The following is a 14,214-nucleotide window of genomic DNA, read 5'->3' on the forward strand; positions in this document are numbered from 1 at the left end:
TTACAACCACTGTTTAAGTGTGCTTTAAATCTATACCTCCATGATATGCAGAAATCTGTCTTCAGAGGGTGGGTGTGTGGCCTGCAAAATCCGCCATATGTGTTGAGTCTCATCCAGAGATACTTCTAGGAGATCTCCAACCATCATAAGTTCTTCCAGCTGGGCTTTAGCCCCAGGTGACAACTCCAACACGGGAGGTTCCAAACTTCGGGGCACCAAAGGGCTCTTCCGAGGTTGTTTCCTCGGGGTGCTAGAACCTTTCAAAAACAAAAAAACAGAAAATGAAAACTGTGGGGAAAAAATGCAATGTTTTCAAAGAAAAAATTTAGGGGAATGGTTCCTCCTCCCCCAATACTTACTTAGATGTATTTGGATTCATTGCATCAGTACGAAAGTGAAAATGAAATTAGAAACAAAGAACAGAAAGATCTAGAATTCTAATGCCCACTTTAAAAAATTGGTTTAGAGTAAAAAACTGGTTTCTTATTGATCCTTGATCCTTTATACCGTGATGGAAGGGGAAGGGGAATAAGAAACAATTTCTTAACCCATGCGCTCTCTCCTTTTTAGAGGATGCCAAAAGGTTAAGCATATAGCTACCCTAGATAAATAAACGGTTTTTTTCCTAATAAACAGACAATACAATTAACTTTTGAACAAGGCGGGTTTGAACTGCACAGGTCCGTTTATACGTGGATTTTTAAAAAAACGCATTTAAATGGACCAAAACAGTTATCCATGTATAAGTGGAAGTGGACCTGTGCAGTTCAAACCCACCTTGCTCAAGGATCAACTGTATTTTTAATCCAAAATTGGGAATCTGTGTATGCAGAGCCAACTTACGTTATATAGGAACCAACTGCGGTGACCCGGTGCCCCTAAACCCCTCATTCTTCAATGGTTAATTGTAATACGCTGTCCCATAAAATTCTGAATTTTACTGTGAAGAGATAAACACCCTCCATTTTTCACAGGTGTCACCTAAAACAGTGTGACTTAGTTTCACTGGAGGGAAAAAAAAGTGAACACAACACAGAAATTATCTATCAAGGAAAGGAAGAACTTTCTAACAATTAAAGCTTTCCAAAATCAGAATGAATATTCTTAAAAAGCAGCAAGTTCCTCAACAACTGGTAATGAACAGATAGAGGCTAAATGACTACTTCTCGAGATTTTATACAAGTGAGAGAAGAGCCTAACCTCCCTCCTCATCCTCTGTGGTCCAACCACCCTCTGTGATCGCAGATTCAGCGAGGCTTCGCCTGGCCGCTCCCGCTCCTTGAGGTTGTGACTCCCACCTGCTGCAATGGCAGAGTTGGGCCTAAATGAGCACCATCAAAATGAAGTTATGAATTTTATACATTTTGCTCATTCAAAAAGAGCCTTTAAACTCAAAACCGTATATTCCTGCTTCCAAGACCTCAAGGAGAGCAGGCTAGTGGAGGAAACTTTCACTAGATAAAATCCCCAAATTGCAGAGCGGCTTACATTGTCCACAGTGAGGTGGAGTCTGAGCTCATCTGCACGGCCTATCCCAAGGTGCTACTTCTGCACAGCTTTTCTCACAAGCTGAGAAGTGGTATCTCAAGCTACAGATACCTCTGCACTTGGAAACAGAATTATTAGAACAAGTTGTAGAATTTACATCTCCAAATAAAAAGCCCATCGTAGATATCATAAAGCCGTAAAACAAGGAAATTTTAAGACTTTAAGAAGGAGAAACTGAAGTCAAGCCTGAAGACCACTGAAATACAGGCTACAAATGCACTGGATGAGGAGTCAAAATGAGAAAGAGCACTGCAAGATTTACAGCTTGATCAAGGAAATCAAAAGGACTTTTTGCCACTTTCAAGAGTGAGTTTCAACGGCCTGAACTGGAGTCGGGGGGAGGAGGCAGAAGAAAGGAGGGGGAAATATATTCAAAATAAATAAATAAAAGGTATTTTAAAAAAAAGTGAGTTTCAGAAGACACTTAATGACAAGACAGCAAAAAACCAGAAGTCCCTGGAGGAGAGTCTAGCGACAACGAAGCACGACCTACTCAGGGCTCAGGAGCAGCTGGGCATGGCTGAAAAGGAATTAGATAAGAAATTCCAAGAAACAACAGCTTAACGAAATACGAAAGAGATTTACTATTGTTGTTATTATTATTGGGAAATATTGGGGAACAGTGTGTTTTTCCAGGATGTCAAATCATTTTGTTTTTTTCCCCAATCTAGTTGTGGGGGGCACAGTACAGAACCAGGGTGGCCGGTTCAAGTCCCACAAGGGCCAATAAGCTGCGCCCCCCCCACAACTAGATTGAGAACGACGACAAAAGAGATTTTTACCAAGAAAAAGACCAAATCAAAGACCTGAGGAAAAGACTGGCAAAATACAAACCCGAAGATTAAAAACCAAAGAAGATTTAATCCGTAAGCTGCCACAGGGTGAAAGTGCAAGCTGTTCCTCACGCCAGGTGTGTATTTGGAAGCAGCTTGTTATATTCCCTCTTTATTTTTCTAATATTTAGACAGCGCTTCTAATATTTAGAACTAGAGTTCCTATTTTCAGTTGCCTAACTAAGGAGAGAGAAATCCTACTGGTTCTGGTCAGTCACCCCAAACCCCTCTGCTGAGTGCTCCGGAGTCTCAGTTCAGGTGCACTGAGAATTCTTTACAATAAAGAAGAGATTTTTAGAGTGGGAAGAAGAGGCTTATCTTTTTGTAGTAATATAAAGAGTATACCTTTCTAATAAATGTTAAAACTAGCAATATCTATACTTGTGCATTTCCCAGGGTAAACATATAGTTATTAAAGATAGTTATTATAATTAAACCTTATTTTATAAAATGAAAAAAAAAAAAAGAGATGAGACTAGATGGCCTCTAAAGTTCTCCTAATTAGGATTCAATAATTTTATGTAAATTTTCAGGTTATCACCTAATGACAGAAAATACAAATAGTGACTAGCTTTTCCTAACCAAAATTGCATTTTCAGGTTCTAGCAGCATTTCATGGCAAACATTTGTATTTAAGAGAGATTAATAGTCTTGGTTAATCACAATGTTTTTTTCTCACTGGTTTCAGGCTTATCTTCTCCACTCTGTTTTAAAGGGTAATACCTTGAGAACAAGTCTTAGAAGCAGAAGAATAAGCATGTTCTGCACAGAATGAAGGCGCTGTCCACATGTGTGTGACCACCTCCTCAGACTTAATGGGAATCTCTTCATCACAAAAAAGATTGGGTTCCAGACTACTGGAGGACTTCACACTAGCTGTGTCCTGAAGAAGAAACAAAGAGGGGTATTCAGAATTAGAACCACTTATCCTATGACAAGGATTTAAATACAGGCTTTCAGGTTAAAACTTCTAATATTACACTGAAAAATATGACTTTAAAATTAAAGTCATGTTAATATTAAATAAGACAGAAAATGTCCAGTAGAGGAAAGAACAGTAATGACCAGTTTCATGCCAAAAGGGAAAGAGTAAAGCTCAAAAATAATCCACAGAGATAATAAAGCTACAAAATTACTATTAAGTAATTTACCTTCTATAGTCTACAACTCACAGAAACTCCTATACCCACAATTTAAGAACTCTGACCCTTTGAAAAAAATAAAATGGACTTAGGAGGAAAAGACAGGTTTAGATGTGATATCTTAAGGACACAAATCATTTAATCCTCTCTAAAGGTTTTCAAACCTGGAAGCTTACCAATTGCTCTTACTTAAGACAGTGAAGAGCCTGACTGACCATATTCAAATTATACAATTCTGACAGCTCTGATTAGGTCTCCGATGATTCTCTACCGTGTTAGCCTCCATAAACTCACATGTCAGAGCTTTAATGGTCAGAGTGCAATTAGAAAGACAGAAATCACATGTATTTCAACAAGGAATATGTAAAAAAAAATAAACTGGTTAAATGTATTATTAAAGGCTTGAAAAGGCAAAAGAAAAACACTAAGGTAACACCAAGATAATTGCAAGAAAAGAGCTGTCATTCAAAGGGCTTGAGGTAACAAAGGGAAGTGGGGTTATTACAACCTAAAAACTCAGAGGAGGATCACTGGAGAGTTGGGGCACAGATCTGTGAGGAGGACGCACCGCCAGGTAGTTCTGCTGTCTCTAATGGAACATGATGTGGTTGGTTTAGGGCTGGGGGGTGTGTGTAGAAAAAGCAACAACTAGAAACTGGAAACAGTTGCCACTGCCAGGGTTAAAAAAACACCAAAAAAACATGCAGTTCAGATGATGACAGGAATGGAGAATAAAATGGGAAAAATCAAGTCCCTTCTCACTATTCAGACCATTAATTTTCTCTAAAGTTCTCTATTGGCAGAAGGGAGGCAGCAGGCAAAGGACAAATGTGTAGAGGTTGGCACAGCACAGCCTGTGGACCAAACCCAGCTGGCAGCCTGTTTTTTGTATGGAATGTGAGTTAAGAATAATTTTTACGTTTTTAAAGAACTGTTAAAAAAAGAAAGAGAAATATACGAGAGACCTTAAAATACTTACTATACATTATTACATTAACATACTACCTACATAATAATGTATATTAATATACATTACTTTACAGAAAAAGTTTACCAACCCCTGGAGTAGAGTCCCAGTCCCAGCAACACAAAGTCAATTATAAAAGAATGGGTTAGGGGAAGAGAGACAACGGATTAGTGACTACATAATACCTGATTTTGTAGGATGCGTGAAAGGACTATCCTTATCATGAGATTACCCTTAATTAAACAGGATATTTAAAGGGTTTTGTAAGAGGATTCTGGAAGACAATGCCACTCACTGAAAATTTAGGAATAGCAGTTCAAAAGTCTTCTTCCCTAGTCAAAATTTAAGTCCTGAAAAGCACCAGATGGGAGTACTGTAGTACTACTTTACTACAATTTTAGTTCCCAGATACTTCTTCTTAGTGACTGGAACTGTCTTTTGTGACCTTGACTCTACTCATTTCGTTGTAATTCATACAGGGAACTTTCTGTTAAGCTTTCAAAATGGAAAGGACAGTGATGAGAAAATAACGATGTAAAGTAATGATAGGTAAAAAGAAATTTTAAAAAAGATTACTTCCCCAAGGTGAAGCATGAAATGTGAAGAGGTAAGTTAAAGATGCATTGTTAGCCCTAGATCAACCACTGAAAAAAATAAGAGGTATAATAAAAAGCCAATAAAAAAATTAAATGGAACATTTTTTAGAATTTCAATTAACCCAAAAAAAAGGAGGCAAAGAGCAAAAGAGAAACAAAAAACCAAAGAACTTAATGAAAAATAAATAGCAAGATGGTCGACTTAAAACCAGCCATGTCAACAATTACATTAAATATAAATGGACTAAATACTCCCAATTAAAAAGATAGAGATTGTAATATTAAAAAAACAAGACAAACTATTTTATACATACATATGCAAAATACAGACAATAAAGGACCCTACTAATATATGCTGTCTATAAGAAACACACTTTAAATATATAGACACAGATAGGTTAAAAGTAAAAGGCAGATAAACAGGAAGCTTAAACAAATCACTTTCCCAAGGAGGAAAATGACAGTTCAGGCCCACTTAAACTGTAATTTTGCAAATATGCAAGAATGGTAGAATAGCCTCTCAGGGAGAAATGTGTTTTATATATACCGTGTTTCCCCAAAAATAAGACCTAGATGGACAATCAGCTCTAATGCATCTCCAAAGGAGCAAAACTTAATATATAATTAACTTATATAAATTAGTTATATAACTATAATTATATAATTTATATAAGACCTGATCTTATTTTACTATAAGTTTACCAACCCCTGGAGTAGAGTCCCAGTCCCAGCAACACAAAGGTCTTATTTTACTATAATATAAGACCAGGTCTTATATTAATTTTTGCTCCAAAAGACGCATTAGAGCTGATTGTCCGCCTAGGTCTTATTTTCGGGGAAACATGGTAGATCCGTCACTTCATCTTACCTGGTATTAGGTCAGACTAAAGTCTAAGACAAAATCTACTCTATTTCCACTAAAGATCAAGCCATGCAAGTATTAACAAGGGTGGAGAAGGAATCTAAGTGCTTAACTTGCCTTTCTCTAAAATAAGCAATTACTGAAATACAAAAGAAAAAAAACTTCTGTGAGATTATAGCTACTCCTTTCTGATGGGTAATTATGCATATACAAGCATTTGCAAAATATAAACAAACTATGATACACAGGAACAGTTTCAGTAAAAGTCAACAATACGCCTCAAAAGAAAATAATATGAATATTTGAAAGGTTATCCCAGACACAATCACAAAAGATCTGTGACAGACTGTTCCATTAATATATATTTTCCTAAGTAATGATTTTCTCAATTGCTGCTCAGAGTATTTTAGAGGTGATCAAAGCATATTACATGCACAATGAAGTAATCAAACAATGTAAAGCACAAACCATCTGTTTAAAACATTTAAATGGGGCTGGCCTGGTGGCTCAGACAGTTAGAGCTCCATGCTCCTAACTCCGAAGGCTGCCGGTTCAATTCCCACATGGGCCAGTGGGCTCTCAACCACAAGGTTACCAGTTCAATTCTTCGAGTCCTGCAAGGGATGGTGGGCTCCGCCCCCTGCAACTAAGATTGAACATGGCACCTTAAGCTGAGCTCCCGCTGAGCTCCCGGATGGCTCAGTTGGTTGGAGCACAGGCTCTTAACCACAAGGTTGCCTGAGTCCCGCAAGGGATGGTGCGCTGTGCCCCCTGCAACTAGCAATGGCAACTGGACCTGGAGCTGAGCTGCGCCCTCCACAACTAAGACTGAAAGGACAACTAAGACTGAAAGGACAACAACTTGAAGCTGAACAGCACCCTCCACAACTAAGATTGAAAGGACAACTTGACTTGGAAAAAAGTCCTGGAAGTACACACTGTTCCCCAATAAAGTCCTGTTCCCTTCCCCAATAAAATCTTTAAAAAAAATAAAAACATTTAAATGGCACGATTACTAAGATCAAATGACTGATTTTATTTTTCTGTATAATTACCTACTCTTCTTCCTAAACCAGTAAGAGGCTCTTCCTCAAGCAAAGATATTCAATTAAAACTATTTTAAAGATGAACTTATGGTTGCAGCCAGGGGAACGTCATACAAAGGGAAAAATCACCAAGCCAACTGCAAATGAATTAGCAAAGAAAAATTTTATTACAGTAAGTGCTTGCTCTATGGGAAAATACTCAGGAGCATAATTTTTTTAACGCAAAGATACCTACATCAAAGTTAACTTTTACTTTGAATTACCGTAAGTCTTGTCACCATTCTTACACTCTTCTAAGCTGTGAAATACATTGTTAACACTATAAAATCCATAATTTTATTCTTCTACCCTGCCAATACCCCCTACCAAATAAGAGAATGAAGGCTGAGACTTTCATACAAATTTTATGAAAAAGGACTACTCCATCCATATAAACCAGATCAAACCAGTTTTGATCCCTAGCCCTGAAATCATGTACTACTTGTGATGTTTTGTTTTCATAGGTTACCAATTTGCTTCCAAGCAAAGTCCATACTGTTCAGCAATTCTAGAGTAGTGGTTGATTATTAATGTGCTAGAAAGATAACCCAGATTATTGGAGGCCTCTAAGCTATGGCAAACAGGCAATTTAGTGTCAGCTAACTAACTTATATGAGGCATTGGGCTGCACCCCCTTTTTACTGCTCCTGGTCATCCTATACAACTTTATCAACAAAGATGGTCATTAACTTCAGAGTAACAAGGTGCTTAGAGCCTTATTTAAACAGGGTAATTCAAGTTTCAACTTTTCTCAAGTTTTTACTTCATATAACTAAAAATTTCCTCAATAAAACATCCCTTAGGTCCACTTTTATCATGAGAAAAATATTTTCCAGCAGACAATTTACAAGCATCTATAATGGATGGTTTTAATTCTGTATCCTGGGAGTTTTAATGCTGATGGTATGAGCTTACCAACCTAATCTGCATGCTGAAAAGACAGAGAAAATATAGTTAAGAGGTACGGAAAAGATTGCTCTCTAGTTTTTTCATATGTTAAGAGTGCAAACACCCTGGTTACAGACATAGATTCTAAACAAATCAATAAATAGTCATATTACTAGGTTAAAAACAAAGGACTTCGGCCTGACATGAAATAACAAAAGGTCAATAAAATCCAACATAAAACAAACATACAAAACTTCCTCTTCACCAACAGTGTGCAGTCATTATCAAAATAATACTGAGGGCAAATAATATATTCTGAATGCAACTGTAGCTGCGAATTCAAACTGCAGGCCCAAGTGTGACCCATCTCTGAATATGACACTCTATCTATCACCATCCAGATCAGAGACCAGAGTAAAGGACTCAAAGCACAGCCAGAATGGGATTCTTAAAATACAACTATACAGACGTTAACAACCCAAAAAAAAAAAAATACTGAAATCAGCCATGAAAGCTTTCAGTAGCTTAAATGCATAATTTTGCTAATTAATCCCTCTAAACTATAGGGAGTTACAAGGTGAGGAAAATAAATAGATTTAGAAAATTCCATCCTTTAAAAACAATTGTTGTTACATCAATATAGGAGTATATGTTTTGCAGCTTTGAAAAACGCTATCATCATGAACTCAAGATAAGTAGATGACTAACTTTTTCTTCCACTCTCAGGCCTCAAACATGAGTGTTCAGTAACTTTTAAACAAACTCAGAGGTAAGGTATGTACCCACACAACCTGATCATGTAATTACCTTCATGTCGTACCCATATGTCTCCCGAATGTCTTCATCGGAATCTGTTTCTTCATCATCATAATCCACTGTTTGTCGAGGGGAAGAAGATACACTGCTCACCACCCGGTTAAAAGCAGACTGCTGGAAACTAGGTAAATGTCCCTAAACAACAAACAATTTCAAAATGAACAGAGACATACTAAATAAACATGAGTAATATGTGATTACGACCACCAAAATGTAATGAACTTGCAAAGTGGTTAAGACAGTTCACCAGTTAGTACAGGTCAAATTATTTGATTGTGATGCCAAGATCAACCTGAATGATATTTCCAGGTCGTATTTCACTAAAATGGCCAAGGTATGTATCCAAAGAAAACCCTATGGGGATATATGAAGAAAGAAGATATTGTGGATAATATAGTTGCTGGCAACTTACTGTTGTTTTCTTCATCAACTGGGAAGATAGATTTGATTTACTATTTATATATTATTATCCCATGTAACAGAAATAGAAAGAAAATCCTAAACTTGCCTGTAAGTCTGGATTGGCAGCTGCTTTTTGGAGTTCTGCACTGATGATCTTTTCAGTTTTTTCTCGAGCTGCCTGCTCCACCATACGCTGGCTCAACACAGACAGCTTGGCCAGGGCAGAGGACAGTTCATCAGTGGCCAGGGCCTGCCGTGCTCTATCTTGCCAACTCATAGCGCGTTCTGTTAAACACTGCAGGGCCTCTCCTTCAGGCAACCGTACAGGCAACTTCTGAAGGGATACCAGAAGTGACAGAATAGTCTCTAGCCTTGGCCTTCGAGACCGCATACAAAGAGGGCAAAGGAATTTTACTTCTTTAGCCTGCCAGCTAGACCCTTTTTTCTGGGAATTTGATTTAGGCAGGGGAACACAGCTGTTATGGAACCAGTCTTTGCAGAGCTCACATTGTAGCATAAACCCACTGGCTGTCTTGCGGCAAACACAAAATTTTACTTCTTCTATGCGGTCCACCATTGTCATCTTGGCTAGATTGGCTGCTCTGAGGGAATGCATGGCTTCAATCTCTTTTTGCTCCCGTTCTTTGAAAACTGCCACCTGTACACAACAAACATTTAATTGTAAGGAGTCACTGCAAAATACTCCAAAAATACCAAATCCTCAAGGCTGAATCATCTCCAAGTTGTGACCTCATGTGACAAAGCGTTGTCCTTTAAAAAATAATCAGATATCAATCATTTCCTAAATTTGGGGCAGCCTGACAGTTTCCATGCAAACATTCCTCATCTGTGAAATGGGCAAGGTGCTACCATATTTGACAACTGACATCAGCAGAATACTTTCAATTCTTTTGTAGGATACAGTCAAGCAACCTGGATATGAAGCCTGGCTCTTATGCTTACAGACTTGATCTGGGGCACAAGTTTTCTGAAAAATGAGGATAACACCAACCTCATTTTGTTGTTTAAGCATTAAATAAAGTACACATCAAAATGCCTAACTTGGTACACTCAATAAATACTAGTTCTTCATCCCCTTGTAATTCATTCCCTGGGGGTAAGTTCTATACAAATCAATTTTTAGTTCTTTTTAGAAGGCTTCTCCAACTTGCATAGAAGTAGAATAACCAATCATAACAAGATTTTGTGTAACTCATTTCAACAAATAAAAGCAAAGAAAATTTAATTATCTTGTAAACTCTCATAGCTTTGAAACAATTTTGAAATAATTTCCCATCCTACTTGTCTGGCAAGATTGGCCTGTTTAGGCAGGCTCTCTAATAAGCAGTCATTTCCACGGGCTTCTAAACAGGATCATCTGTAGGTAGAAACAGCCATGTCGAGTTACATAATGTATGCAATTCCCTACTATTACATATTGCCCAAACTCATTTTTATTTTCTCTCGAGTTCCTCAGGCTCTTAGGAATCCTAACATTATTTCTCCTACTCTCCAAAAAAACCCTGTAATTCTAATAATTAGCTACAAATATTTTATTGAGCACTCACCCTACTGTTGAATGCTACTGAGAAGGGAGACATTTTAAACGGTAGCTGGTTATCAGTAAGCTGATAACAATTCCTTTGAAAAGCACAACAGTATCAAGCATCACAAAATGTTATAATTCTAACCCAGTAATCCCATTCCTAAGAGTCAAGTATAGCGAAATCATTTGACAAAAGAAAAAGGGTATACAAAAGAAGTTCACTTCTTGACAGCCATGTTAGCGAACACTTAGTAACAAACAAATGTTCAATATCAGAAAGTGTTCAGCAAATTATAGACAATTTGATAGAATATTAGACAACTATTAAAAACAACAGAGATATGGAAAAGACAATTTTAAGGAGAGAGCAGAATAAACTTTTTATATATTGATTATAAATATTTAAAAACATGTGAAATATATATAACCGTAGGCCAAAGACAAAGTATAGAAAAATAAAAACAGTTAAGAACATAAAAACAGTGAATCTGCTAACATCTTCACAGAATTTTGTATTCAACATGCAAACGCAAGATGCATTACGTAATTTCTTACCACCATGGCTGTATCTCTGGTTTCCTCCAATCCTTCCTCTAGGTCACTCAGAGGCTCAAGATCCAGATCCTTTTCTTTTTCTTTTTCTATTAATTCTTTTACTTTTTTCCTTCTGTTTTTACCACTTCCATATATACCAATGTCAGTACGGGGACTTAGCACCTACAAAAATAAAATCAAATAATGAGCTCTGGTTTTAAAAACAATTTTAAAACTGCAAATAATAGAAGGGACCATTAATCGACCACCCACCCAGTCCTAGGCACTTTCTTAAGGACTCTATACACATGATCTAACTCAATCCTCACAAACACCCTTGGAAGTAGGTAGTGTTACCTGTCTTTTACAAACAAGTGAAACTGAGGCTCAGAAAGGAAACAACTTGCCCAAAGACACACGATTAGTCCTTAGGGAGGCTGTCCTCAAACATGAAATCATCTTATTCCAAAGCCTATGCTCTTAAGTTCCACTGTGTCTCTCCGAAAATAAGACCTAGCCGGACCATCAGCTCTAATGTGTCCTTTGGAGAAAAATTAATATAACACCCGGTCTTATTTTAATATAAATTTTAATATATTTTAATATAATTTTATATTAAAACAAGACCAGGTCTTTATGATATAAATACTATATAATTAATATACTATAATATAATACCAGATCTTATATTAATTTTTGCTCCAAAAGACGCAATAGAGCTGATGGTCCAGCTAGGTCTTATTTTCGGGGAAACGGTATGTTTAAATGCTCAGGATGAACAGGATAATGAGTATTTAAATTTGTGCTTCTGAGAAATAAAATCTTTCAGTGACAGAGTCCATTAACAACAGGCTAAGATCCAGGCTGATTGCTTTTTCTGGACACAGCACAAGATGAACTGGAAATAAGTCTGCCTAAAGCTCCAATTTTTGGTCAACATTTGATACTACCTAACAGGAATCACTTGTATAACCATGACCAGATAAAGTGAAAACAAACCCCATCAATAACATTGCTACCTTCTGATAAGGGTGTTGAAGAATGTATATATAAAGTAAACTGTTCTCTACCTGTAACAATGTATGGCTAGAATTCTTCTTAAGAAAGGTACGTCCAGTCCGTTCTCTCCATGCCCGAGCTGCTGCTACCTGGGATTCTACTTGGGGCAATGCATCAAGACGCACAGGGATAGGGCGCCCTTTGGCAGACAAGCTCTCCAGCTGCTCCAAGTAAGCATAGTTGCTGCCACTCTGAAAAACAAAAATACATTTTCACACGATTTGCATTTTCTTATGCAATCTGGCAATATGTTGTCAGAAGACCTCACAAAGAGTTCAGACTGTTTTTTAATCAAACATTATTAATTAATCCTAATTGTATCTCTTCAATTAATAGAGCTATCAATGTCTTTTATTAATAAAAACTCTGTGTAAATGCAATATATAATGTATTATAGAATTGTACACTTGAAACTTATGTTATTAACCAATGTCACCCCAATAAATTTAATTTTAAAAATCGTTTCTGTAAATTCACATTGGCAAAGATTTTAATTTTATTAATCAATGAGGGGACCAGTAAGATGTAAAAACTAATTCAAAACACAATCTAAAGAATAGACATACCATATTTCCCCAAAAATAAGACCTAGCCGGACGATCAGCACTAATGTGTCTTTTTGGAACAAAAATTAATGTAAGACCCGGTCTTATATTATATATCATATCATACCTGGTTTTATATTATAGTAGATAAGACCGGGTCTTATATAAGACTGGGTATAATATAATTTTATAGTAAAATAAGACCGGGTCTTATATTAATTTTTGCTCCAAAAGATGCATGAGAGCTGATGGTCAGACTAGGTCTTATGTTTGGGGAAACACGGTAGGTACGTAATTAGGAATGAGGAGAGGAATTTGCTAATAGATGGAAACAGATGCTTAATGTCATACAGGACAATGCAATTATCTTTTCTACAGTGTGGAAATCAATTGTTCCATATCCAAAGACAAACTTAATTGACTTTCTACGGACATAATTCATTTGTATTGCTATCATTTTTTAATAACTGACAGCTGTAAAATAGCTTCGTCAAAGAAAATGTAAGGCATACACTCCTAGAATCAGCTAATTATGGAGTGTCCACTAGACCACATCCAGTATTCCACTTAAAGGACATCTCTTTGCCCGTTTCAAACTCTTTCACAATTTTTCCAACAACTATAATGCAGTATTTTAGTTCTAATAACCACCTCCAATTTATGTTATACAAACACAGATGAGAATAGGTATTTTCCCTCTAAGTCACAATGTTTCAGTATTTCCATGTAAGGAAGTCACTGTTTTTAGAACTTACATACTGCTTTAAATTTACTAAATAACTGAATCATTTCAGGTGAGAGGGTTAACATGTAATCCATTCCAGGGTCTTGGCAAGAACACCTGAAGTGGGTTGGCAACCTGCAGACAATAATTCAGAGTGATATCTTGGATTGGATGAATCCCCTAGCAGACAAGACATGAAAGTATTCCTGTAAGAAACTGTCTATATTCCCATAACATTCAATGTTACTCAGAGGCTCTGAAGGAAAGGCATAGTATTATGTGCTAAATATTGACATTATACTAAAAGGTTATTTCCCATGTATTAACTGACTTATCTGCCTACAAATTCATTTTAAAAGTTATACTGAAACATGTGAAAAAATACATAGGCAAGAAACTTTTATTTAAAAGAATAGTACGTAAGAAGGTTTTAGCCCTAAGGCATTGTAATGGTATAACTGAATCACCATAGTATTAGAATAAGAACCGACAGCTAATTGAAAGAAAATAGAAAACTCAGATTCAGACAGGGTCAAGAAAAACCACATTGATTAGTACTCCCTCTTGTGCCCAACTATAACCATTTAACCACAGAACATCTTGTGATGTTCTAAGCCTAGACAAAGCCTGCTCCTAAGCTATCCTAAAGAGTTCGCCTGTGAACAGA

At 36.8% G+C, this 14,214-nt stretch overlaps 1 protein-coding gene and 1 pseudogene across 1 annotated transcript in view; one reads left to right on the forward strand and one right to left on the reverse strand.

The window, feature by feature from the left end:
* KDM5A (lysine demethylase 5A) overlaps positions 1-14,214 on the reverse strand; it is a 72,243-nt gene that overhangs the window by 11,350 nt on the left and 46,679 nt on the right. The window contains 6 exon segments of the mRNA XM_033116795.1: positions 37-257; positions 3,105-3,264; positions 8,729-8,872; positions 9,246-9,797; positions 11,241-11,402; positions 12,290-12,469. Coding sequence (XP_032972686.1) covers positions 37-257; positions 3,105-3,264; positions 8,729-8,872; positions 9,246-9,797; positions 11,241-11,402; positions 12,290-12,469 — 1,419 coding nt within the window.
* LOC117028361 (leucine zipper transcription factor-like protein 1) lies at positions 856-2,646 on the forward strand (annotated as a pseudogene).

This window comes from Rhinolophus ferrumequinum, chromosome 10, assembly GCF_004115265.2.
Source record: "Rhinolophus ferrumequinum isolate MPI-CBG mRhiFer1 chromosome 10, mRhiFer1_v1.p, whole genome shotgun sequence".
NCBI lineage: Eukaryota > Metazoa > Chordata > Mammalia > Chiroptera > Rhinolophidae > Rhinolophus > Rhinolophus ferrumequinum.